This window comes from Macaca mulatta, chromosome 11, assembly GCF_049350105.2.
Source record: "Macaca mulatta isolate MMU2019108-1 chromosome 11, T2T-MMU8v2.0, whole genome shotgun sequence".
NCBI classification, from domain to species: Eukaryota; Metazoa; Chordata; class Mammalia; order Primates; family Cercopithecidae; genus Macaca; species Macaca mulatta.
Window position 1 is genome coordinate 21,904,782 of NC_133416.1, and position 24,521 is coordinate 21,929,302.

At 42.9% G+C, this 24,521-nt stretch overlaps 1 protein-coding gene, 1 non-coding gene and 1 pseudogene across 9 annotated transcripts in view; 1 reads left to right on the forward strand and 2 right to left on the reverse strand.

The window, feature by feature from the left end:
• Window positions 1-1,929: 1,929 nt before the first annotated feature.
• Window positions 1,930-24,521, forward strand: part of AEBP2 (AE binding protein 2) — a 257,005-nt gene continuing 234,413 nt past the window's right edge. For 7 of the 8 annotated variants that reach the window (XR_013400655.1, XR_013400654.1, XR_013400653.1 and 4 more), the window contains exon 1: window positions 1,930-2,807. Coding sequence is in view for 5 of the 8 variants with exons in the window: in XM_077953143.1 (XP_077809269.1) it covers window positions 2,140-2,807 (668 nt within the window). In the remaining 3 variants the exon portion in view is untranslated. Of the gene's footprint in view, window positions 3,163-24,521 lie in introns of all 8 variants that reach the window. The other variant, XM_015151240.3, reaches the window with a different exon arrangement.
• LOC114671258 (U6 spliceosomal RNA) lies at window positions 8,708-8,813 on the reverse strand. Its single transcript, XR_003721132.2, has one exon. It is a non-coding gene; the product is annotated as a U6 spliceosomal RNA (small nuclear RNA).
• On the reverse strand, window positions 19,770-21,149 carry LOC704199 (elongation factor 1-alpha 1 pseudogene; annotated as a pseudogene).

Here is a 24,521-nt window from a genome sequence, read left to right on the forward strand (position 1 = left end):
TCAAGTGATCCTCTCACTTTGGCCTCCCAAAGTGCTGGGATTATAGGTATAAGCCACCCTGCTGGGCTTCTGATAGTTTTAAATTTACAGTTTACAGTGTATTTCACTTTAATACATTCCTTATCTAAGATTGCCTTTGAGGTTTAAAACGTTCGAAGTTAATACCTTACATTGTACGTGCCTCTGAAGGTATCTGTAAATGATAATGTCCCATGTAATTTATTATTTTTGCATTCCCTTAGAGGCAACATTTTATATAACAGCTGTCCAAAGGCCTAAGGCAGAGGATGTAATACTGGGTCTCACGGTATATGAGGACTTTCTCAAATGGGAAATGAGCATGGAGGCTGTTTTCAGGCAGTCAGTTCTATCCTCATTTTCCTGGAGTAGAAGCATCCCTAAAATTGACCTGTCCGAAAAATGTATCCTTGGGTCAGGGTGTAATGTGGACTCTTTTCCAGTCTCCTTTATTCCAATGACCTCTACCCTACTTTACAAAAGAAAGGCATAATTCTTCCTTATGCTAAATCTTAGTAAGGTGCAATACCCGGGTATGCAAAAATCTCCAGGACACCAAAGAAAGGCACAATTGACTGGTGAATAAGAATGAGTAACACATCCTTTCACAAGTCAGGTGGTTTTCAGTTGCTTGCTTTCAACAAGTTGAAAGAGAACCTAATCAGAGTTGTCAGCTGACAGATCATTAAAAGTATTTTTTCTTTGTTAGATCTTTATGCGATTTTTGGGCATATAATTTGAAAGGCATTCAAAGAATTGTGTGGCATTACTATAACAAAACTCCATTCATTCTCATCTGCTTTTTTATGCGAACAAATTTTCTCAATACTTACATCCATGTAATTGAAAACTTGGAATAGAACTGATGCTGAACTGTTTCTCAAAAAAATCCATCCATTGAAGGTCATAATGTATATTAGAAAAAAGTCCACCCAAGTTCATTTCTGCAAGATGCACTGCCAATAAAATTTTGCTTTTGTGTTTAGTACTTACAAACATTTGAAATAGATGTGTTTTGATCAGTTGAAATAAGAGCTTTATGATCACAGAAAATGTAAAAAACAACCCAGATACTTCAATTTATGTACACATTTTTATTACAAGGAAATGTGGTAAGACAACCAAAATAGAGTTCAAATATAAAATATATTATTAGGATAAAATTCTAGAAGGGATATGGAACGTCAATGAGTTCCAGAAGACAATGTTTGGAAATTGTATTTTCCAAACTGCATTTTTAAAAAATGGATATTAGTGGGTATTAAATCCCTACGGTATTTAGAATCCATTGGCTATAGAGTCTTTAAAAAATGCGACAGATGAAATATTTATAAGCCGGAAGAAATATAGCTGTCATTTTAAACTGTTTAAGAACATACACGGCTTTACAAAATTGTTTTCGAAGGCTCATGAACTAAAAAGTTTGAGGACCTTGAACCAAGATGTTTGCTCTGGGTTCAGGATGTCAACATCCCCAGGGGTATTCAAACATAGGGTGTATTAAAACCTGTCGCCCTATGTTGCGCATATAAATTTAGTACCTTACACCCTAGTGTTTTTTGCCCATTTTAAACGGCTCTCTTCGTAGACTGTAGGCTCGTTCTATTCCTGGCTCAGCGCCTGTACAGAGGGGACACTCCCCAAACACCCCCGGAATGAATGAGTTTATCGTGAGAACTCGGAAGGCTGCTAAAATCCCCGGCCAGCGTTGGAGTTTTCAGTCCGCGTGTCCCTGGGCTTCGAAGCCCAGCACGGCGTGGGAAGGCCCCGAGGAAACGCTGAGCACTTGCCGGGGCCGGGCGGGGGCGGGGGCGGGCGCGGGGCAGCGGGGCGGGCTCCGGGCGGGGGCGCGGGCGCAGAACTCGCAGCCGGCTGAGGTGCCGCCTCGTGCCGCCGCGCAGGCGCGCAGCCGTCTCCGTGTGAGTGCGCGTAGTCGCGCGCCTGTCCCCGCGCGGGCTCCGTAGCGCGTGTGCAGGCTGACGCAGCTCGCGGGCCCTCCTCCTGCTCTGCAGCGGCGTCGGAGGAGTTTTGGGCGTTTGGGAGGGGGGCGAGAGAGCGAGAGTCGAGAGAGGGAGGCGGCGGCGGCGGCAGGGAGGAGGAGGAGGAGGAGCAGGCGCCGCCATGGCCGCCGCTATCACCGACATGGCCGACCTGGAGGAGCTCTCCCGCCTGAGCCCTCTGCCCCCCGGCAGCCCGGGTTCGGCGGCGCGGGGCCGGGCTGAGCCCCCCGAGGAGGAGGAGGAAGAGGAGGAGGAGGAAGAGGAGGCAGAGGCAGAGGCGGTGGCGGCGCTGCTGCTGAACGGCGGCAGCGGTGGGGGCGGCGGAGGCGGCGGCGGAGTGGGGGGCGGCGAGGCGGAGACGATGTCGGAGCCGAGCCCTGAGAGCGCCAGCCAGGCCGGGGAGGACGAAGACGAGGAGGACGACGACGAGGAGGAGGAAGATGAGAGCAGCAGCAGCGGCGGGGGTGAGGAGGAGAGTAGCGCCGAGAGCCTGGTGGGCAGCAGCGGCGGGAGCAGCAGTGATGAGACCCGGTCGCTGAGCCCCGGCGCCGCCAGCAGCAGCAGCGGGGATGGGGACGGCAAGGAGGGCCTGGAGGAGCCCAAGGGACCGCGGGGCAGCCAGGGCGGCGGCGGGGGCGGCAGCAGTAGCAGCAGCGTCGTCTCCAGCGGCGGCGACGAGGGCTACGGGACTGGGGGAGGCGGAAGCAGCGCGACCTCCGGGGGCCGGCGAGGCAGCTTGGAGATGTCGTCGGATGGGGAACCCCTGAGCCGCATGGACTCGGAGGACAGGTCAGTGCTCTGAAGCGTTTCCCTTTCCCTTCCTCCTCTTGAACTCCCGAGCCCCTCAAAGGGGGACCAAGGCGACTTTTTGCCGCGATCCCCCTGCTCCCCGAATCCTCGGCCCCTCCCCCAGGCTCTCAACTCGGAAATCTCTCGCCGCCGCCGCCGCGCCCCTCTCGCAGCGCATCGCGGCTTCCAACTCAAACCGTTCCCCCCCAACTCTCCTTTCCCCGCCCTCTTTCCCCTCGGCGCTTCGCTCCTCACGGACCTCAGGACGGCTCTAACTCGGAAACAGTCCCCAAACGGGCCCAGATCCTCTGGCGGAGCAGAAGAGGGCCTTGATGTACACACGTCGGTACTCAAGGTTAGCTTCATCCAACCGTGTTCGGGAACACTTGTCAGAACTATAATTGACAAGTGTTTCCAATATGGCTGGTCTCGCCTGGATTTAACAGAACTTCCTTGTCCAGGGGGGAGACCCCAGCTATCACTTTTCTCTACTTAAACAAAAAAGGATTGTTCTTTTGTATTAAATCATTGCTTTCCAAATCCTTCATTTGTAGTCAGTCATGTGGTCTCCAACGTGATTTTAACAATCTTTTCTGTTTTGGGAGCATATCTGGGAAAAAGTTTTAAACACGTATAAATGGTTGTGGAAAAGAATAGTGAATTGATGGCCTTTTAAGATAACTTTGCGGAATCAGAGAGTTGGAATCGTAAGAAAATACAGTCTGGAAGGTGCAACGTAGTTTGCGGCTTTATAGTAATGCTTCAATGTGAGAGTCATGATTTTACATGATAATATTTAAAGTCATATATTGGAGAGGTCTCGGAAGGAATGAGTATTATTTTTCTGACTAAAGCTTGTTAGAAGTAACTGGAGAGTGACAAAAATGCGCATTTTTTCAGAACATTTAAAAAGTGTGATAGTATATGTTTCAGTTGTCCTGTCATTACTTTTGGTCTGTTTGGGTTGGTTTTTAGTGTACTTTTAAAAAAACGAGAATCACATCATGCGTATTATGCCACTTCTAAAGTGTATTAGCATTTATTTTGACCATCTGCCTATGTTTTGACAATCAGTAAGATTTTTTTTTTTAAACATGCTCCCCAGAAAAGTATAGCAATGGAAAATTTAGTGGTCGGTAGTGATTTTCATTTAAGAGTTTAATATTCTGAAGTTCTAGGAATTCCGATTAATTGATTAAAAACGAACACCTTAGTATTTAATGCTACAAGTAAGACAGAGTCCTGGAGATTTTGAAAATCTAGCATTAGATTCTGTTTGACATTAACGTCTAGTTAAGAAAGTATCTTGGGGTAAAGTAGACTGTACAAACCTTAGGAAAATTGTGTTGAACTGTGTAGGCATGAGTAGGAAGGAGAATGTCTTCAAGAAAATTAAAAATTGATGTAAACTGCACAATGAAGCATGTGCTATTTTTACCATTTTATTCTCCTCTAGTACCATTACATATCTGAAAGTTGACATTAGTTTATAAAATCAGCGTTTTTCATTTACCCAGTATACACGTATACTTGCCTACCACTGTACAAATTCGATGTCTTCCATTTCTTTCCCACAACTTTGGTGCAAGATAGGTATTATTTTGACTTCGGTTTAACAGATGAAGCAGCAAGTTGAGTGTCTTACTCAGGACAGTAAATACAGCATGGAAATGGTGGGCTGCATATGAACAAAGGTTCTCAAGTCCCCTGTTACTTCCACTTAAGAGTTAGAATAATTCACCTTAAATAAGTGGAGGCCGGGCGCGGTGGCTCACGCCTGTAACCCTGGCACTTTGGGAGGCCGAGGTGGGCGGATCACCTGAGTCGGGAGTTTGAGATCAGCCTGGCCAACACAGTGAAACCTTACCTACGTTAAAAATACAAAAATTATCCGAGAGTGGTGGCATGCGTCTGTGGTCCCAGCTACTCGGGAGGCTGAGGCAGGAGAATCGCTTGAACCCGGGAGGCAGAGGTTGCAGTGAACCGAGATGGTACCACTGCACTCCAGCCTGGGCGACAGAGCGAGACTCTGTCTCAAAAAAACCAAGTGATGATATGTGTCAGAGTTTTGTTTTTAGTTAGTTTCTATTTACTACATCACTTCAGGAGACAAATGAATTATTGGTTAAGTACATTTAGGAAGTGGAATTTTGGCTTTTATTTGACATTTGTGAGATATTTACTTGAGTATATAATTTTTACGTCTTATTTCAGAATAAGAAGTAAAATATGGCTGTCAAATCCAACTGAAGTTAAAACTTGATAACCAAGCAAACTTGGTTTTCTTAATGCTTAATTTTAGAGACTACAAAATACTGTTTTAATGTCACCATTTCAGGGTAATAGATTTGTCATTTGTATGAAGAAGTCTTATTAGTGAAACTGACTTGTGGTCTTAATAATCTTAATTCTGAAACACCTCTTTGTTGCCTTTGAGATTTTTCTCCCAGTTATTTTGAGTTTGGAAAGGATCTATAATTATTATAAATTACTGTAGATTACATCAATCTGTGGATTTTATAGATTGATATCATGGTAAGAAAACTTCATTTTTGTAACTAATGGAAGGATAATCTTAGTTTTAAAGTGCTCTATAACATTTTTAGGCATTCCTATTACAAGGATTCCATTATCATAATGCCCATTTACCTTCCTATTGTTTTGATTACATTATACTTTTTAGTTTATCTGATATGCCGTAGAATTTGTTGAACATCTTTGTTAAATATCTTTTTCTTTTTTTTTGAGACGGAGTCTCACTCTGTCACCCAGGCTGGAGTGCAGTGGCACAATCTCAGCTCACTGCAGCCTCTGCCTTGTGGATTCAAGCGATTCTCCTACCCCAGCCTCCTGAGTAACTGGGATTACAGGTGAGTGCTACCACCTCTGGCTAATTTTTTATTTTTAGTAGAGATGAGGTTTCACCATGTTGGCCAGGCTGGTCTCGAACTCCTGACCACAGATGATCCTCCCACCTCGGACTTCCAAAGTGCTGGGATTACGGGAGTGAGCCACCACCACAGGCCATGTTAAATATCTTAAGTGTTACTTTTAAAAAGATAATTAGGCTGGGCATGGTGGCTCACCCCTGTAATTCCAGCGCTTTGGGAGGCCGAGGCTGGTGGATCATTTTGAGGTCAAGGAATTCCAAGACCAGCCTGAACAACATGGTGAAACCCCATCTCTACTAAAAATACAAATAAATAAGCCAGGCGTGGTGGTGCAGGCATGTAATCCCAGCTATTCAGGAGGCTGAGGCAGGAAAATTGCTTGAACCTGGGAGGCGGAGGTTACAGTGAACTGAGATTGTACCACTGTACTCCAGCCTGGGTGACAGAGCAAGACTCCATCTCAAAAAAAGATAATTAAATATAAAGACATAGATATTAGAGGTTGTGACCTGAGATGTCGTTTATGGTATTGGAAGGTTTTGTGGTAAAAAGTGACTAATTTATGAAATGATTGAATACCACTTAGTACAAAAAGTTGATTTTTCTCCCCCCAGGAGAAAGTTATTCAAAACCAGTGTAAGTTTATAGCGTGTTTATTTTGGTAAATTTACAAAATCTTGAAATTTTATATAATTTTATTTTTACTCTGATTATAAAGATAGGAGGGAGAAGTGTTTTGGTTTTAAAGATAGTAGGGAGAAGTATTTAGCTATGTGAAACTACTAAAACCTAGCTTTTTTTTTTTTTTTTTTTTTTTTTACTTTGAACTTTTTTTCTCTTCAGTGAAACTGAGGTGCTTTTTAAAAAGTTACGCTCTTAGGTTAATTTCAGAGGCTATGGTAACTTAAAAACAAAAATAATAAAATTTTTAAACATAATTTTATTTTCATTCTTCCAACACAGTATCATGTAAAAATAGTTTAAAATATAGTTGAATGAATGAGTCATCCAACAAATGATCAAATGTCAACACTTATTACTGAACGTGTATTTATGCTAAAATAGTTAATGCCAAGAAAATAGAAGACAGTCTCAATTTCAGGTAGTAAATTAGCTTTTAAATGGAATTTTAATATTTAAAATGCCCGTGGAATTAGTTTACAAATTAATACTAGCTATTGAATCAGTTAATATATGAAAGTACTCTTGTCCAGGCATGTGGCTCACACCTGTGATCCCAGCATTTTGGGAGGCCGAGGAGGGCAAACCACATGAGGTCAGGAGTTTGAGACCAGCCTGAGCATGAGCCACCACACCTGGCCTAAATCTTAATATTACTACCTATATTTCGATGTTTGAGTAGTATCTTTGAACTTTAGTTCCTCAACTACAAAACAGAGTTAGGTATTACTCTGAAGTGTTGTTTCGTGGTTTAAGTGAAATAATTTGTTAAAGAGTGCTGTGAACTGTTTTGAAGAATCCATCCACGTTGCTTGAATGTGTGCATCTTTTCTGTTGTAGAATGGTATTTTGGAGGGCAGGGACATTTTTGCTTTTTTAGGATCTTTGTAAGTACCTAACATATCTTGGGTGTGGTGAATACTCCATTAATTACTAGCATTAAATTGAAAATACCAACAGTAGTATGTACGTATGCATTTATTTGTTTATTTTGAGACAGAGTCTTGCTCTGTCACCCAGGCTGGAGTGCAGTGGCGCGATCTCAGCTCACTGCAACCTCTGCCTCGCAAGTGGCTGGGACCACAGGCACCTGGCCCAACAGTAGTATTTATTTAATGTCTTGCTACTTCAGGTCTGTGAAAGGGGGACAGTAATGGTTCCTATCCTGTATGATTGCTATGTGAATTACTTGTAGAGTATTTGGTACACATTTACTAAGTGTTTACTATGTGATGGGTATATTCTACAGATGTATATGGAATCCCTGTTACGTGACAGGTGCTTTATTTGTTTTGATATAGGGTCTCACTCTGTCACCCAGGCTGGAGTGAAGTGATGCGATCTTGGCTCACTGCAGCCTGGGTGACAGCCCAATGCAGCCTCTGCCTCCCGGGTTCAAGCAGTTCTCCTGCCCAGCCTCCTGAGTAGCTGGATTACAGGCACATGCCACTATGCCCTGCTATTTTTTTCTTTTTTTTTTTTGAGATGGAGTCTCGCTCTGTCACCCAGGCTGGAGTGCAGTGGCCGGATCTCAACTCACTGCAAGCTCCGCCTCCCGGGTTCACGCCATTCTCCTGCCTCAGCCTCCTGAGTAGCTGGGACTATAGGCGCCCGCCACCTCGCCCGGCTAGTTTTTTGTATTTTTTAGTAGAGACGGGGTTTCACCGTGTTAGCCAGGATGGTCTCGATCTCCTGACCTCGTGATCCGCCCGTCTCGGCGTCCCAAAGTGCTGGGATTACAGGCGTGAGCCACCGCGCCCGGCCTATTTTTTTTTTTTTTTGTATTTTTAGTAGAGAGGGTTTCACCTTGTTGGCCAGGCTGATTTCGAACTCTTGACCTCAGATGATCCGCTTGCCTCGGCCTCCCAAAGTGCTGAGATTACAGGCGTGAGCCACCGTGCCCGGCCTCATGCCAGATACTCTTCTAGATGCTGGGGATGCAGCAGGGTATAAAACGAAGCCCTTACCTCATGAGTGGCAGAGAGAATCACTGCACAAATGAATTGGTAGTAGCTAGCAACGTCTATTATTTTGAAGTGCTATATGATCTGGAATGCCCAAAAGTACTGTATCAATCAGGTGTTAGATGTATGGCAAGAGTCTGCAAATGCAAATTGCAGAAATTTGCAAAAGGATATGGTAGACTGAAATATTTGATTACAGCATGTACATTTTAATCAGTTTTCTGTGACTGTTCTGTGGTGGGCCTAAAAGCCTTCATTTTAAATTGTTTTTAATATGTATGTGCAGCTAGTTATAAAAAAAGATAACTAGTTTTTTTTTTTTTAGGCAATAACTAGCTGCACGTAGATATTAAAAACAATTAGAAAAGAAATGGAATGCTTCATGAATTTGCGTGTCATCCTTGTGCAGGGCCGTGCTAATTTTCTCTGTATTGTTCCAAGTTTATCATGTATGCTGCTGAAATGAGCATGCCTGTTATCTATTGGTAAAAAGTTTTGGAATAAGTTTTCTAGTAATGGCAATGCACAGCAGTGGTCTAATCCATGATTTTTTTTTTTTTTTTTTTTTTTTTTTTTTTTTTTGAGACGGAGTCTCGCTCTGCCGCCCAGGCTGGAGTGCAGTGGCCGGATCTCAGCTCACTGCAGGCTCCGCCTCCCGGGTTCACGCAATTCTCCTGCCTCAGCCTCCCCAGTAGCTGGGACTACAGGCGCCCGCCACCTCGCCCGGCTAGTTTTTTTTTTTTGTATTTTTTTAGTAGAGACGGGGGTTTCACCGTGTCAGCCAGGATGGTCTCGATCTCCTGACCTCGTAATCCGCCCGCCTCGGCCTCCCAAAGTGCTGGGATTACAGGCTTGAGCCACCGCGCCCGGCCGCTAAGCCATGATTAATTTATTTTTATGATGAATAGTTTGCATTTGTGAAAGTAATAATTATATTGGTCTTAAAAACTAAGACCCATTGCACCCCATTTAGTGATAAGAAACGTGATGGCATCTCCTCAGATATTTAGTGTTTAAAGAGCAGGCTAAAGAGATTATTGTATTCTGTTTTTTCTGTAAATTGCGACATGGTGCATTCAAATTAGAACTGGAGGCAGGTATGGTTACTCACACCTGTCATCCCTGCACTTTGGAAGGCTAAGGTGGGAGGATCCCTTGAGCCTAGGAGTTCGAGACCAGCCAGGACAACATAACAAGATCCTATCTACAGGCTGGGCATGGTGGCTCACGCCTGTAATCCCAGCACTTTGGGAGTCCAAGGCAGGCGGATCACGAGGTCAGGAGATCAAGACCATCCTGGCTAACACGGTGAAACCCCGTCTCTACTAAAAATACAGAAAAAAATTAGCCGGGCATGGTGGCAGGCATCTGTAGTCCCAGCTACTTGGGAGGCTGAGGCAGGAGAATGGCGTGAACCCAGAAGGCGGAGCTGGCAGTGAGTGAGCAGAGTTCGCACCACTGCACTTCACCCTGGGTGACAGAGCGAGACTCCGTCCCAGGTACTTGAAAGGCTGAGGCAGGAGGATCACTTGGGCCCAGGAGTCTGAGGCTGCAGAGAGCTATGATCGTGCCACTGTAGTCAAACCTGGGTGACAGAGCAAGACTCTCTCAAGCACACACAAAAATAACAAAGCAAAAAAAGTAGAGTTGGAACGTGTTGTATAGTCAGTGACTAAGGATTTTGTGTGGGAAGGGGGACAGATTTTAGGCTTGGGTAAATGATGAGAGAATTCTAGAAAGCCTAACTGAAACATATAGGCAGGAATGAGCATAGCATGTTCAGGAGAATAAAAATTCTTTTTATTCTCTTCACTTTCTGGCTGTATGACTCCCTAGTTCACATTCAAGTCTTACCTCGAACAGGCTGGTTCCTTGTTAGACGTATTGTCAACATTCCGAGTTCTTTATTACCCTCACCCCAATATGGGTAATTGTTTACCATTTATCTCCGCTGCTGGGTTGTGTGCTCCCTGAGAAGAAAAACCATGTCTGTCTTGATTGGCACTTTATCTGTAGCACCTGGCTATGTAAATGTTATTTATTTCTGAATACGTTTTCTTGAGGATTTAATTTGAACAATAGTTTGCATCGTTTTTCCAGACACAACTGTCACTAGAATAACTAAAGGAACATTGAGTAGTGAAAGAGCATGGATGTAATCTAACTTCTCAGAAGTTGCTTCTTTATCTGTGAAATAGGAGTAGTGCTAGGATTAAGTGAGATGACATGCAAAGGGGTTATGTATTTACTTCATAGAGTCATTTATATCCCCATTTCTCATGCAGAGAAGGTGCAGTGGAAAGAATACTCCAGCTGAGGATAAGTGATCAGTATTGTAGTCTTGACTTTATTGCCATCAGGAAATGTGGCAAATCATTCATTTCTGTGAAGCTCAGATTGATTCTTTTTCTTAAAAATGAGGGTTTTTGACAAAACAGTATAAAGTAATTTGGAGCTCAAATGTGAGGGTACTGCTGTAGGGTTGGCAAGTACTTTAAATACAGTTAAACAAATAGGTAATGTATTATCTTCTTTAGACAAACTCGGAATATTGCCGTGTGTGGCTTTGTTATATCCCAGATCTCAAGGATATTTTAGGTAGGTTCTTTTGGGTTTAAAAGTCACCATATTTCTTTAAAATTTTTTTTTTTATTTTTGAAAATAGAGATTAGGTCTTGCTATGTTGCCAAGACTGGTTTTCAACTCCTTGGCCTCCCAAAGTGCTGGGATTACAGGCATGAGCAACCATTCTTGGCCAGAAGTCATCATATTTCTACTTCATATTTATGGCGTTGTATTGAAATATCCATTTGTGTTTATTTCCTCTAGACTATAACATTTTAAAAGTAAAGATCCGGCTGGACATGGTGGCTCACACCCATAATAAAAATACAAAAATTAGGCGCATGCCTGTAATCCCAGCTACTCGGGGGGGCTGAGGCAGGAGAATAGCTTGAACCTGGGAGGTATAGGTTGCAATGATCTGAGATCGTGCCATTGCACTCCAGCCTGGGCAACAGAGCAAGACTCCCATTTCAAAAAAAAAGTAAAGATGAGGTCTCATTTATACTTGCAGAACTTGCCTTCTGCACTCACTTAGTATGTTGTTGCCTGTATTCATTCTCAGTAATTGGTTGAATTCAACTGAATGTGGAAATACCTGATTACATATTTCTTTCTCAGTTTCATTAGTGTGGCTGATGAAAGAAAAAGAGAACAGTTGTTTTTGTTTTGTTTGTACTTCGAGACAGGGTCTTGCTCTGTCACTCATGCTGGAGTGCAGTGGTACCATCACAGCTCACTGCAGTCTTAAACTCCTGGACCCAAGTGACTCTCCTGCCTCAGCCTTCCAGATAGCTGGAGCTACAGGCATGCACTACCATGCCCAGCTAATTTTTTCATTTTTTGTACAGATGGGGGTCTCCCTGTGTTGCCCAGGCTGGTTTCGAACCCCTGAGCTCAAGCAGTCCTCCCACCTTGGCCTCCCAAAGTGCAGGGATTACAGATGTGAGCCACCACACCTGGCTATCATTACTTTTCGTAAATATTTTTTAAAGTACAAAGAGTAGATGAATTGGCCATAGATTTTTTTTTTTTTTTTTTTTTTTTGAGACGGAGTCTCGCTCTGTTGCCCAGGCTGGAGTGCAGTGGCGCGATCTCGGCTCACTGCAAGCTCCGCCTCCCGGGTTCCCGCCATTCTCCTGCCTCAGCCTCCTGAGTAGCTGGGACTACAGGCGCCCACAACCGCGCCCGGCTAATTTTTTGTATTTTTAGTAGAGACGGGGTTTCACCGTGGTCTCGATCTCCTGACCTTGTGATCCGCCCGCCTCGGCCTCCCAAAGTGCTGGGATTACAGGCGTGAGCCACCGCGCCTGGCCAGCCATAGATTTTTTTAGTGATTTAAATTAATCTCGGAAATTGTTACTTCAACATGTGTTTTGAGGTGTTGAGTCAAGAATGACAGTAGTCATTCTTGTCAGAAATGTATACTGAAGTTATCTGATGTTTTTCCTCAGAATTTCCTTAGTAAAGTTCTTTTTATGATTTAATACTAATTAAACCTTCAAATGTAATTGCTTCTTTATTAAATGGGTGTTCTTCATAGTGGATTCTTTTTTTAAACATACCATCTTTGTGTATATACATTTCTCTGGAAATGTTTGTAAAAAGGTAAAGATAACTTCCTTAGTGTAATTGTGTTGAAGTGGAATGTTTCTAGTGTTTGTAAAGATATCAGTGGCTGGCTGATACTTTAAGCTGGATGAAAAATGTGGGTGAAGTAATCTTAAAGGGTGATAGATTTGATAGGACAAATTTAAAGTAATGTGCTCAGTGCATAGTGTGATAAAAGAATGTAGCCTACTTGTTTTCCATAGACTATATTTCATCATTGTTGCATAAAGTCCCTTTTGGCCAATTTAATGGATGCTGCTGGGTCTTCAGGAAAAAAAAAATCGTTTGTCTTTAACCAGAGAAATAATTGTGAGGATAGAAAGTAGTCTTTTTCTTGATGATAAAAATTCATTCTAGCTTTTTAAATTACAGTGATAATAGCTTGTAATAATAGTGATAATATCTTGGTTTTGGCTAATGATTTTTAGTGTGCTTCCAGTTAATTTTTTTTTGAATTATTTTAGTGTGACAAAGCCATATATTTTACTTGCTTTAAAAAATACTACTTAAGTTTTTTGCTAAAAATGATGAGCATTTACTGTGTGCAAGGCGCTAACTAGGTTTGGGAGTTTACTCTGAATAGAAGTTTATAGGTGACAGTACAAATTAACTGGATCATGTGGGAGCAGAATTCCTTCCACCTTAGATGAATAGGAAGGGCCTTAGGGAAATTTGACTTATTTGTAACATACACATGAAACACGTAATAAAATAGGCACTTGTCTTTACTTTTTTTTTCCTAATTGTTTGAGTTTATAGACCAAAAAGCCTACAGCACCACCGCAGTTTTGAAAGCAAAATCAGGTGGCCTTATAGAATCTGTTGTGTCTAAATTCCTTAATCCTGTTTAAGACCAGTTTTATAATTTGCTCTTTGTCCTTCGTAAATAGAAAAAGTGACTACCCCATCGCCTTGGGAAGGAATGTTTGGAGTTGGATTTGATGTTGTCATTGTTAGGCTCAAATCTGTTTCAGTGACCTAAGTTCTAAATTTGGGACAATTTCTTTGTACCCTCAGTATTGCTTTCTATGACTGACCTTGAATTTTTATGAAGCTAATTGACTTGTGGGAATCAAAATTTAATAGTTTATCTTGTTAGTAAAACTATCTGCCTGAATGGGTCAAATTTTATGTAGATGTTAAATATCTTTTGTATTATGCACTATGAATGTACAAAACCAAAGAACTTTTGCTTGTGTGCTACACTAGATGAAAGTTTTGCATACTAGATGAAAATGTCAGCCTGGCACAGTGACTCATGCCTGTAATCTCAGCATTTTGGGAGGCTGAGGAGGGAGGATAGCTTCAACCCAGGAGTTAGAGACCGGCGTAAGCAACATAGTGAGATCCCATCTCTACCAAAAAAAAAAAAAAAAAAAAAGAAAAGAGCCAGATATAGTGGTGCATACTTGTAGTCCCAGCTACTCAGGTGGGAGGATCACTTGAACCTGGGAAGTTGAGGCTCCAGTGAACTATGATTGTGCCACTGTACAGAGTGACAGAGTGAGACACTGTCTCAAAAAAAAGAAAATGAAAGAAAAGAAAAAATGTCTTTTTTTTAGTTGCACTAAAGAAGTATTAGTGCCATTTTGATGTATACTATAGGCTGTATTTCAGTTATTTCTTAAATCAATTCATTCAAGTTTCTCCTTTGAATGTATAGTAGTATGACAGTTTTTTTGGCATTACTGTTTTGCACTTGTTTGACTATGGGCAAATCTTAGTTTATCTGAAAGAAAAGGTTATGAATAACAGTTTATTAGAGTTGTAAGCATTACAGAGTTAATACACATCGAACATTGTTCCAGTTATTTCGGCTGCCTGGCAGCCCTTTTCCAACATTTAGTGGTTTAAAACTACAGCGTTTATTTAACTTACGAATCAGTGATTTGGGCCGGGTTCTGCAGGGTCAGCTCATTTCTGCTCTACTAGGTATCAGCTGTGGAAGCAGCTTAAAGACTAGGGACTGGAATCAGAATGCCCACTGACTCATGTCATGTATCTGTCACATGTCTGGTGCCTGGGCTGGGAAGACTCAAAACAGCTGGGACTCAGAAACAGCTGGGGCTTCTCAGGCATCCCTCTCTAGCTCTGTGTATGTTCTTCACGGGATCTCTTCAACTTTGCGGCTTCAGGGGAGCCAGATTTCTTAAATGGTAGTTGAGGACCCCCAAGCTGAGTGTTCCAAGAGCGAGCCAGGCTGAAACTGTATTCCCTTTTGACTTAGCCTTGGAAGTCTGGCAACATCACTTCTGCAGAAGTCTTAGGCCTCATCAAATTCAAGGGGAGGTAATACAGACAACACCTATTAGTGCTGTGTAATAAGAAGAGGAATAAGGATGGGGTCTTTCAAAAGTGACCATCTTTTAATTTTTTTTTATTTTTGAGAGACAAGGTCTCGCCTGCTGGGTTGACCAGGCTGGAGTGCAGTGGCTATTCACAGGCACAATCATGGCATACTGCAATGTTGAGCTCTGATACTCAAGCCGTCCTACCACCTTAACCTCCTGAGTAGCTGGGACTACAGTTGTGCATCACTGCACCTGGCCTAAAAGTGGCCATCTTTTATTTTATTTATTTATTTTTGAGATAAATACTTGCTCTGTCATCCAGATGGGAGTGCAGTGGCACAATCTTGGTTCACTGTACCTCCACCTCCCGGGTTTAAGCGATCCTCCCGCCTCAGCCTCCTAAGTAGCTGGGATTACAGGTATACTCCACCACACCCAGCTAATTTTTGTATTTTTAGTAGAGGTAGGGTTTCACAATGTTGACCAGGCTGGTCTCGAACTCCTGATCTCAGGTGATCCACCCACCTCAGACTCCCAAAGTTCTGGGATTTTTATTTTTATTGAGATGGAGTTTCACCATATTACCCAGACTGGTCTTGAACTCCTGGGTTCAAGTGATGTGTCTGCCTCAACCTCCCAAAGTGCTGGGATTACAGGCAAGAGCCACTGCTGCTGGCCAAATGTGGCCATCTTTAAAAAAATACAATCTGAGGCCAGGCTCGGTGGCTCACGCCTGTAATCCCAACACTTTGGGAGGTCGAGATGGGCGGATCACGAGGTCAGGAGATCAAGACCATCCTGGCTAACACGGTGAAACCCCGTCTCTACTAAAAATACAAAAAATTAGCCGGGCGTGGTGGCAGGCGCCTGTAGTCCCAGCTACTCGGGAGGCTGAGGCAGGAGAATGGCATGAACCCGGGCGGCAGAGCTTGCAGTGAGCCGAGATTGCGCCACTGCACTCCAGCCTGGGCAACAGAGCAAGACTCTGTCTCAAAAAAAACAAAAAACAAAAAACAAAAACAATCTGACACAAGCACATAGAACAATTCAGGATATATAGCAAATGCTCAGTGTTAGCTGTTAATATAAAAAGTGGAAACACGATTTAGAGTGCCTTTTGCTATTTTATATAGTAGGTTACATAACTGCTTTTTTTCGTTAATAGTCATAACCTGTAAGAGGCAAGGTTGTTCACGGTTTTCTTTTTCTTTTTTTTTGTTGTTGTTCATGGTCTTCTTGAAGTACATGTTTGTTTCATTTGGTTGTTTTAGCTTTTAATCCCTTTGTCAAGCTTAGAATAAATATTAGGGCAAATAATTATAATCTGTTTCAATGAATGGAGATGAGAAATGGTAACTCAAGTAAAGAATTTTTATTCTTAGAATTGTGCATTAGGTGTACAATTTCAGAGTTCTTAAGATATAGGGGATTCTTAAATGTTTTTGCAATGTTTTGAATTTTACCCTTTAAGAAATTGATTATAAGGGCGGGAGAGACATAGTGTAATTTTTCTAGTATAAGTGGCAGTTTTATAGATGAAAGGAATATCACCTGTTAGCTGAATGATAGTTTACCTGTTAATATGATTAGAATAGGATTTCCTTTGTATTGTTGTAATGTTTACCTAGTTGGATAAATAGGTTTTGAAAAACTATATAGACTTAACGTTCCTTTTTAAAAGTTTTTTTGTAGAGATGGGGTCTTGTCATGTTGCCCAGTCTGGTCTTGAACTTGTGGCCTCAAGCAGTCCTTTCACCTTGGCCTCCCAGTGTGTTGGGATTATAGGCATGAGCCACTGTGCCTGATCTATCTATCTATATATATATATATATATATTTTTTTTTTTTTGGAGACTGAGTCTGGCTCTGTCGCCCAGGCTGGAGTGCAGTGGCCGGATCTCAGCTCACTGCAAGCTCCGCCTCCCGGGTTTACGCCATTCTCCTGCCTCAGCCTCCGGAGTAGCTGGGACCACAGGCGCCCGCCACCTCGCCCGGCTAGTTTTTTGTATTTTTTAGTAGAGACGGGGTTTCACCGTGTTAGCCAGGATGGTCTCGATCTCCTGACCTTGTGATCCGCCCGTCTCAGCCTCCCAAAGTGCTGGGATTACAGGCTTGAGCCACTGTGCCCGGCTTTTTTTTTTTTTTTTTTTTTGAGGAGTCTTGCTCTTTTTCTCAGGCTGAGTGCAGTGGCTCTATCAGTCTCAGCTCACTGCAACCTCCGCTTCCTGGGTTCAAATGATTCTTCTGCCTCAGCCTCCTGAGTAGCTGGGATTACAGGCACGTGACACCATGCCCGGCTCATTTTTATATTTTTAGTAGAGATGGGGTTTTGCCATGTTGGCCAGGCTGGTCTCAAACTCCTGACCTCAGGTGATCCACCCGCCTTGGCCTCTCAAAGTGCTGGGATTATAGGCGTGAGCCACCTCACCCGAACAAATGAATTTAAATTTGAAGTGGATGTTTGTGGATAATACATGTTTATGTCAGTTTTAGCATCCAATTTCTTTCTTTCTTTGTTTTTTGAGACAGTCTTGCTCTGTCACCGGGGCTGGAGTGCGGTGGAGGTGGGATCACAGCTCACTGCAAACTGCACCTCCGCGGCTCCAGTGATTTACCCCACCTCGGCCTCCCAAAGTGCTGGGATTACAGTCTTGATCCACCGTGCCTGGCCCCCAATTTATATTTTTATTCTGTTTTGGCTGCTTGGTCCTGCAAATCTGATTTGGAGATGTGGACAGTCTCCATGTGTATCTTAGTTTGTTCTTTTTTAAAAATAGGGGTGGGGTCTCGTCATGTTGCCAGGCTGATCTCCAATTCCTGAGCTCAATTCGTTTGCCGCCTCTGCCTCTCATAGTGCTGGGATTAACAGGTGCGAGCAACTGCGCTGACCACATTAGTTCTACTGATTTAGGAACAGGGATTAGTAGTAAGGACATTTTATTTGGAAGACAACATTGCTTAATGACCTTAATTGTTTTTACTTCCTGTCACAAATGCAAAAGTGACTAGAACCTCACACTGAGACTCTTAATACTGTTTTATGTCAACTTGTAATTGTTACCCCCCCCCCCACACACACACTTGTCTAGACCTGTAAGTGAAGGGACGATTCACAAAGTAATTGTGGGGAAAGGCCTTTAATTGGTTAAGGTATAAAGTATATGATTTGCAGGCATGATTTTATGTAAATGAAGAAGTGAAGGCGTAAATTAGGGTGGTAGAAACACCAGTGCAGCAGAGCCGTAGCCTTTTTATTCAGTGATGTATTTGTAGAAAATTCTGAAATTCGTAGATTTTAGTTTTTTTGAATGTCAATAAATTATGCTTGATTTCAGGTTATACACTCTCAATCCTTCAAGTCCTTGTCCTCTACCTTCCTTTAAAGTTAGACATTTCAGTGTTTGCTTTGGTGGCACGTATGCTAAAAAAAATAAAGTTGGACATTTCAGTAGGCTAGACCTCACTAAAGGTATGACAGGTGGGTGGAGGGGGGAGAATGACCCAAAATTACCAAGGAAAATCTACAACACAAATAAATTTGCTCATAGAACTGAAAAGAGGACTGCCAATAAGGCTTGCCCCTATCCATTTGACCTCAGACTGAATTTCAAATTCAGCAGTTAACCTCAGAATAAAATAAAAGTATTCCCGTTTAGAAACATATTCTTTTGATCTGTTTTAGGGAGATGCTCAAGCTTTGGTGGTTCTCAGATTTTTGTTGTTTTTTTTTTTTGAGATAGAATTTTGCTCTGTCATCCAGGCTGGAGTGCAGTGGCACAATCATAGCTCCCTGCGGCCTCGGACTTCTAGCAGTCCTCCCACCTTAGCCGCCTGTGTAGCCGGGATTACAGGCACGTACCAACATGCCCAGCTAATTTTTTTCTTTTTTTTTTTAGAGACAGGCTCTTGTTATGTTGCCCAGGTTGCTCTTGAAGTTCCAGCCTCTAGAAATCCTTCCGCCCCAGCCTCCCAAGTTGCTGGGATTGTAGGCGTGAGCCACTGCGCCTGGCAGAAGTCGTATTTCAATAGCCCTTTAAGAAAATGTGTTGCTATTTGGTAATAAGACAACACTTGGGAAGCGGTAGTTTCTTAAAGATTATTTGCAGTGTGTAATCAGAAACCATATTAGTGAACTTTTCTCAGTTACTTTAAGATCATAGTTTTGTCCTTCTCAGTCATGGTAACATAAGCATCCATGTATTGTTTCCTATGCTCGTGCACCTTAGCATTTAGCAAACTGATCTTTATAACTCTCTCAATATTGGCAACATTCAGAATCAGCCCTGGTCACGTCCACCAAGGAGATACTTGCCTGGAAGTAATTTGAGTCTCAAAGATGGGGCTGTTCTGGATGTATGAGTGAGACAGTCTTCGAATTTCCAAAGGAAACTGTTTTTATAAAATCATGCAGTTGGTTGCTCTAGCTGTTGGGTGGAAAACTGGTCTGCTAGATAGTTTCTAAACTAAGAGAAAAGAGGAAAAAAGAATGTTGTTGATGTTGAAAATATCTCAGGTTGCTCCCTAAATATTCTACTGGCATCTCTGACAACGTGTGTGTACGTGTTTTTTAAACTTAAAAATTCGGTTTACCATTTTACCGTATGAAACAATTTCTTAGATGGTTTGGTCAGTTTCAGTTGGGTAACGACACTAGTCAAAGAGATTTTTTTTTTTTCTCATTAAACTTTTTTAATGGGTCTCAAAATTCCATGACAAATTTTTGGTCAAGTTGTTTCCATTAAAAGGTACTGATTTTAAAAACTGATAACTTAAAACTGCCACTTGCAAAAAAGAAAACCAAAGTGGTCCACAAAACATTCTCCTTTCCTCTGAAGGTTTTACGATGCATTGTTATAACCAGTCTTTTACTACTAAACTTAAATGGCCAATTGAAACAAAACAGTTCTGGGACTGTTCTTCCACCGCTGATTAAGACCAGGGTGGCACATATTAGGGATAATATTCATATAACCTTTTGAGCTTTCTGGGCAGATTTGGTGACCTTGCCAGCTCCAGCAGCCTTCTTGTTCACTGCTTTGATGACATCTACCACAACAGTCTGTCTCATACCACGAACAGCAAAGTGACCCAGAAGTGGATAGTCTGAGAAGCACTCAACATACATGGGCTTGCCAGGAACCATATCAACAATGGCAGCATCGCCAGAGTTCAAGAAGTTAGGGCCATCTTCCAGCTTTTCACCAGAACGGTGATCAGTCTTTTCCTTCAGCTCGGCAAACTTGCATGCAGTGTGAGCCGTGTGGCAATCCAGTACAGGGGCATAGCCAGCACTTATTTGGCCTGGATGGTTCAGGATAATCCCCTGAGCAGTGAAGCCAGCTGCTTCCATTGGTGGGTCGTTTTTGCTGTCACCAGCATCATTGCTGTGATGAACATCCTTCACAGACACATTCTTGACATTGAAGCCCACATTGTCCCCAGGAAGAGCTTTCCTCAAAGCTTCATGGTGCATTTCGACAGATTTTACTTCAGTTGTAACATTGACTGGAGCAAAGGTGACCACCATACCAGGTTTGAGAACACCAGTCTGCACTCAGCCAACAGGAACAGTACCAATACCACCACTTTCTGTAGACATCCTGGAGAGGCAGGCAAAGGGGCTTGTTAGTTGGACGAGTTGGTGGTAGGATGCAGTCCAGAGCGCCAAGCAGCGTGGTTCCACTGGTATTGCCATCCTTACGAGTGGTTTTCCATCCCTTGAACCAAGGCATGTTAGCATTTGGCTCCCACATGTTGTCACCATTCCAGCCAGAAATTGGCACAAATGCTGCTGTGTTGGGGTTGTAGCCAGTTTTCTTAATGTAAGTGCTGACTTCCTTAACAGCTTCCTCATATCTCTTCTGGCTGTAGGGTGGCTCGGTGGAATCCATTTTGTTAACACTAACAATGAGTTGTTTCACCTCCAGTGTGTAAGCCAGAAGGGCATGCTCCTAGGTCTGTCCATTCTTGGAGATACCAGCTGCAAATCACCAACACCAGCAGCAATAATCAGGACAGCACGGTCAGCCTGAGATGTCCCTGTAATCATGTTTTTGGTGACGTCTCTGTGTTCTGGGGCATCGGTGATACTCACGTAGTACTTGCTGGTCTCAAATTTCCGCAGGGAGATATCAATGGTGATACCACATTCACACTCAGCTTTGAGTTTATCCAAGACCCAGGCCTACTTGAAAGAGCACTTTCCCATCTCAGCAGCCTCCTTCTCAAATTTTTCAGTGCTGCTTTTGTCGATGCTACCACATTTGTAGTTCAGATGGCGAGTAGTGGTGAACTTGTCTGAATCTACGTGTCCAGTGAAATCAATGTTGATATGAGTCTTTTCCTGTTTTGGCTTTTAGGGGTAGTTATCACAACACCTGTGTTCTGGCGGCAACCCCATTGCGGAAAAAAAAAAAAGCTAGTCAAAGAGATCTTTTCAGTTCCTGCTACTCAAAATGTCACAGCAGCATCAAGCGGGCACTTGTTAGACATGCTTTATCTCAGGACCTACCCTAAACCTACTGAATCAGAATCTGCAGTTAATAAGGGCCCTTTTGATTTATATATACGTGAAAGTTTGAGAAATACTGCTTTAGATTAAGCTATCTGCATAGTGTGAGTGTATTGTCTGGCTTAGGTATTCTTCCAAATATCAGGCTGTATAGGTCTTCACGTTTCATGAAACCAGTAGATGTTCATTGAAAAGGAGAATTAACTATGTGAAAAAATTTAACATCTATATGGTCCTAGAAATACTGTAAATTTAGGTGAGTTGTCTCTTGTTATGTAACGTATTATAGGAGGAAAGGCACTGCTTTCTGTGAAATCCCTATCTACCTCAGGGTCCTGTCACAATCAGAAGTTACCTGTCGTTTGTGTTTTCTGTCCTCTGCTGTTGCATCAGGTCTGTTGCCTTCATCATGAGAATGGAGAGGACCACTGGTGGCAGCATGGGTGTGGGGCCAAAAGGGAGCCTGGAGTTTTAGGATTGGATATTTTGTAGAAGTGGGAGGAGCCTAAGAGGGGTTGTGAAGCAGAACTTCTGTTGGCCCTTATCAGCTTGAGGGAGACTCTGTGTGTGGGATGTCTTGAGTGTCCCAGGACCTGCCTCTCACCTTGTCTACCATTGTATTCACAGCTTAGTCCCCAGTGGTAGGCAAAGCTCATGTTCTTAACATTTGTATTATGCTGTCTTTATCAGGAGCTACATGCACATGAAGTATTGTTTCAAGTATGTGATATCACGCATAGACTCAACAATGCTTACTCTTCCCAGATTTTGGACTTTTTTTTACGGTTCCTTTTCTTTTCTTTTCTTTTTTTTTTTGAGACGGAGTCTCACGCTGTTGCCCAGGCTGGAGTGCAGTGGCGCGATCTCGGCTCACTGCAAGCTCCGCCTCCCGGGTTCCCGCCATTCTCCTGCCTCAGCCTCCTGAGTAGCTGGGACTACAGGCGCCCGCCACTGCGCCCGGCTAATTTTTTGTATTTTTAGTAGAGACGGGGTTTCACTGTGGTCTTGATCTCCTGACCTTGTGATCCGCCCGCCTCGGCCTCCCAAAGTGCTGGGATTACAGGCTTGAGCCACCGCGCCCGGCCCGGTTCCTTTTCTTTGGTAAAGGTAATGAGCAAAAGTACATGAAGTACTATGTAGATAGATTCCATAATGATGTTTCACAGGTATATACATCTCTCTTAACCTTACTTTGTCCAGTTAAAAAAATTGATTTGGTTTTCAACTAATTTTGGACTTTTTAATAAAAGCAGTATAGGTACAACATGGTTAAAATGGTATAAAAAGGGTGTATACAGTGAAAGATAAGTTTCTCTCCCACTCATCCCTTCTCCCATATATTCACTAGGTTTCATTTATCTTTCTGTGCCCTTGGAGACTAGCTATATCTCTGTCTCCCTCCCCCACTTAGGTATGCAAATTGGAACATTACTACCCTTCACTTGTGTTTGTTTTACTTAACTATACCTTGCAGATTGTTCCATGGTAGTTCATTGAGTTTTTATTACTTTTCCTGAGATTGTTTATAAATTGGTTATGATTGGTTGTTCACTTAGAATTATTAGTATTTGCCTTAGAGTTAAATTAGTATGGTTTATGTAAGTATGTGCTTTATAGTTGAATGTTTTAAAATATATAAAGCAAGTGGTAGGGAAAATAGGTAACCATTTCAGGATTAAGGGCCTCATGAAACTTGAAATTTTCTCGCTCTGTCGCCCAGGCTGGAGTGCAGTGGTGCTTTCTTGGCTCACTGCAAGCTCCGCCTTCTGGGTTCACACCATTCTCCTGCCTCAGCCTCCGGAGTAGCTGGGAGTACAGGCGCCCGCCACCACGCCCGGCTAATTTTTTGTATTTTTAGTAGAGATGGGGTTTTACTGTGTCAGTCAGGATCGTCTTGATCTCCTGACCTCGTGATCCGCCCTCCTTGGCCTCCCAAAGTGCTGAGATTACAGGTGTGAGCCACCGCCTGGCCAGGGGAAACTTGAAATTTCTAGGGTTTAAATAAAATTTGTATTTCGGTGTAGAAAACCAGCATACCCAAGGTTACTCCTGCAACAACAAACAATATATGCATATTCAGATATTCAAGAACTGATTCACATTTGAGATTACAGAGTTTTAGAATGAAGCCTTAGAGATGCAATTTAGAATCTTATGTTGACTAGGCAGGTAAATATATATTTATTGCATTTAACTAACTAGGTAGATAGTTAGATGAGCTTAGATACTAGAATATCCTTTAAAGGAAAACCCAAGACATTTTTCATATCTGAAGCATCCTACAAAAATATCTGCTTTTAAAAATGGATATGTTTCTAGCGTGGGCTACAATACAAGACTCCGCCTCTACAAAAAAAAAAAAAATTTAGCTGGGTGCAGTGGGTTATGCCTGTAGTCCTAGTACTTTGGGAGGCCAAGGCAGGAGGATTGCTTGAGCCCAGCCTGGGCAACATAAAGAGACGTCGTGTTTACAGAAATTTAAAAAATTTAGTCGACCATAGTGGTGCACACCTGTAGGCCCGGCTACTCAGGAGGCTGAGGTAGGAGGATCACTTGAGCCTGGTAGGTCAAGGCTGCAATGAGCCGTGTTAGCACCACTGCACTATAGGCGTGGCAACGGGGTGAGGATCCTGCCTTAACATCCCCCTAACCCCCCACAGTGGGTATGTTTGATGTTAGACACAGATCATTATAAAGCTTACTTAAGCTAACAAAATCCATGTAAATTTTCTCCGGTGTGAGTGAATAGGTTGTATTGGTATATAGGTGAATGTTCTTTTTAGTTTTTGAGACAGAGTCTCGCTCTGTCACCCAGGCTGGAGTGCAGTGGTATTATCTTGGCTCACTGCAACCTCCTCCTCCCAGGTTCAAGCAATTCTCTGCCTCAGCCTCCTGAGTAGCTGGGATTACAGGCATGCGCCACCACGCCCTGCTAATTTTTGTATTTTTAGTAGAGATGTGATTTCACCATCTTGACCAGGCTGGTCTTGAACTCCTGACCTTGTGATTCACCCACCTCAGCCTCCCAGAGTGCTGGGATTATAGGCGTGAGCCCCCGCACCTGGCCTGAATGTTCTTTTTTTTTTGTTTTTTTGAGATGGAGTCTAGCTGTGTCGCCCAGGCTGGAGTGCAGTGGCATGATCTCTGCTCACTACAATCTCCGCCTCCTGGGTTCACGCCATTCTCCTGCCTCAGCCTCTGGAG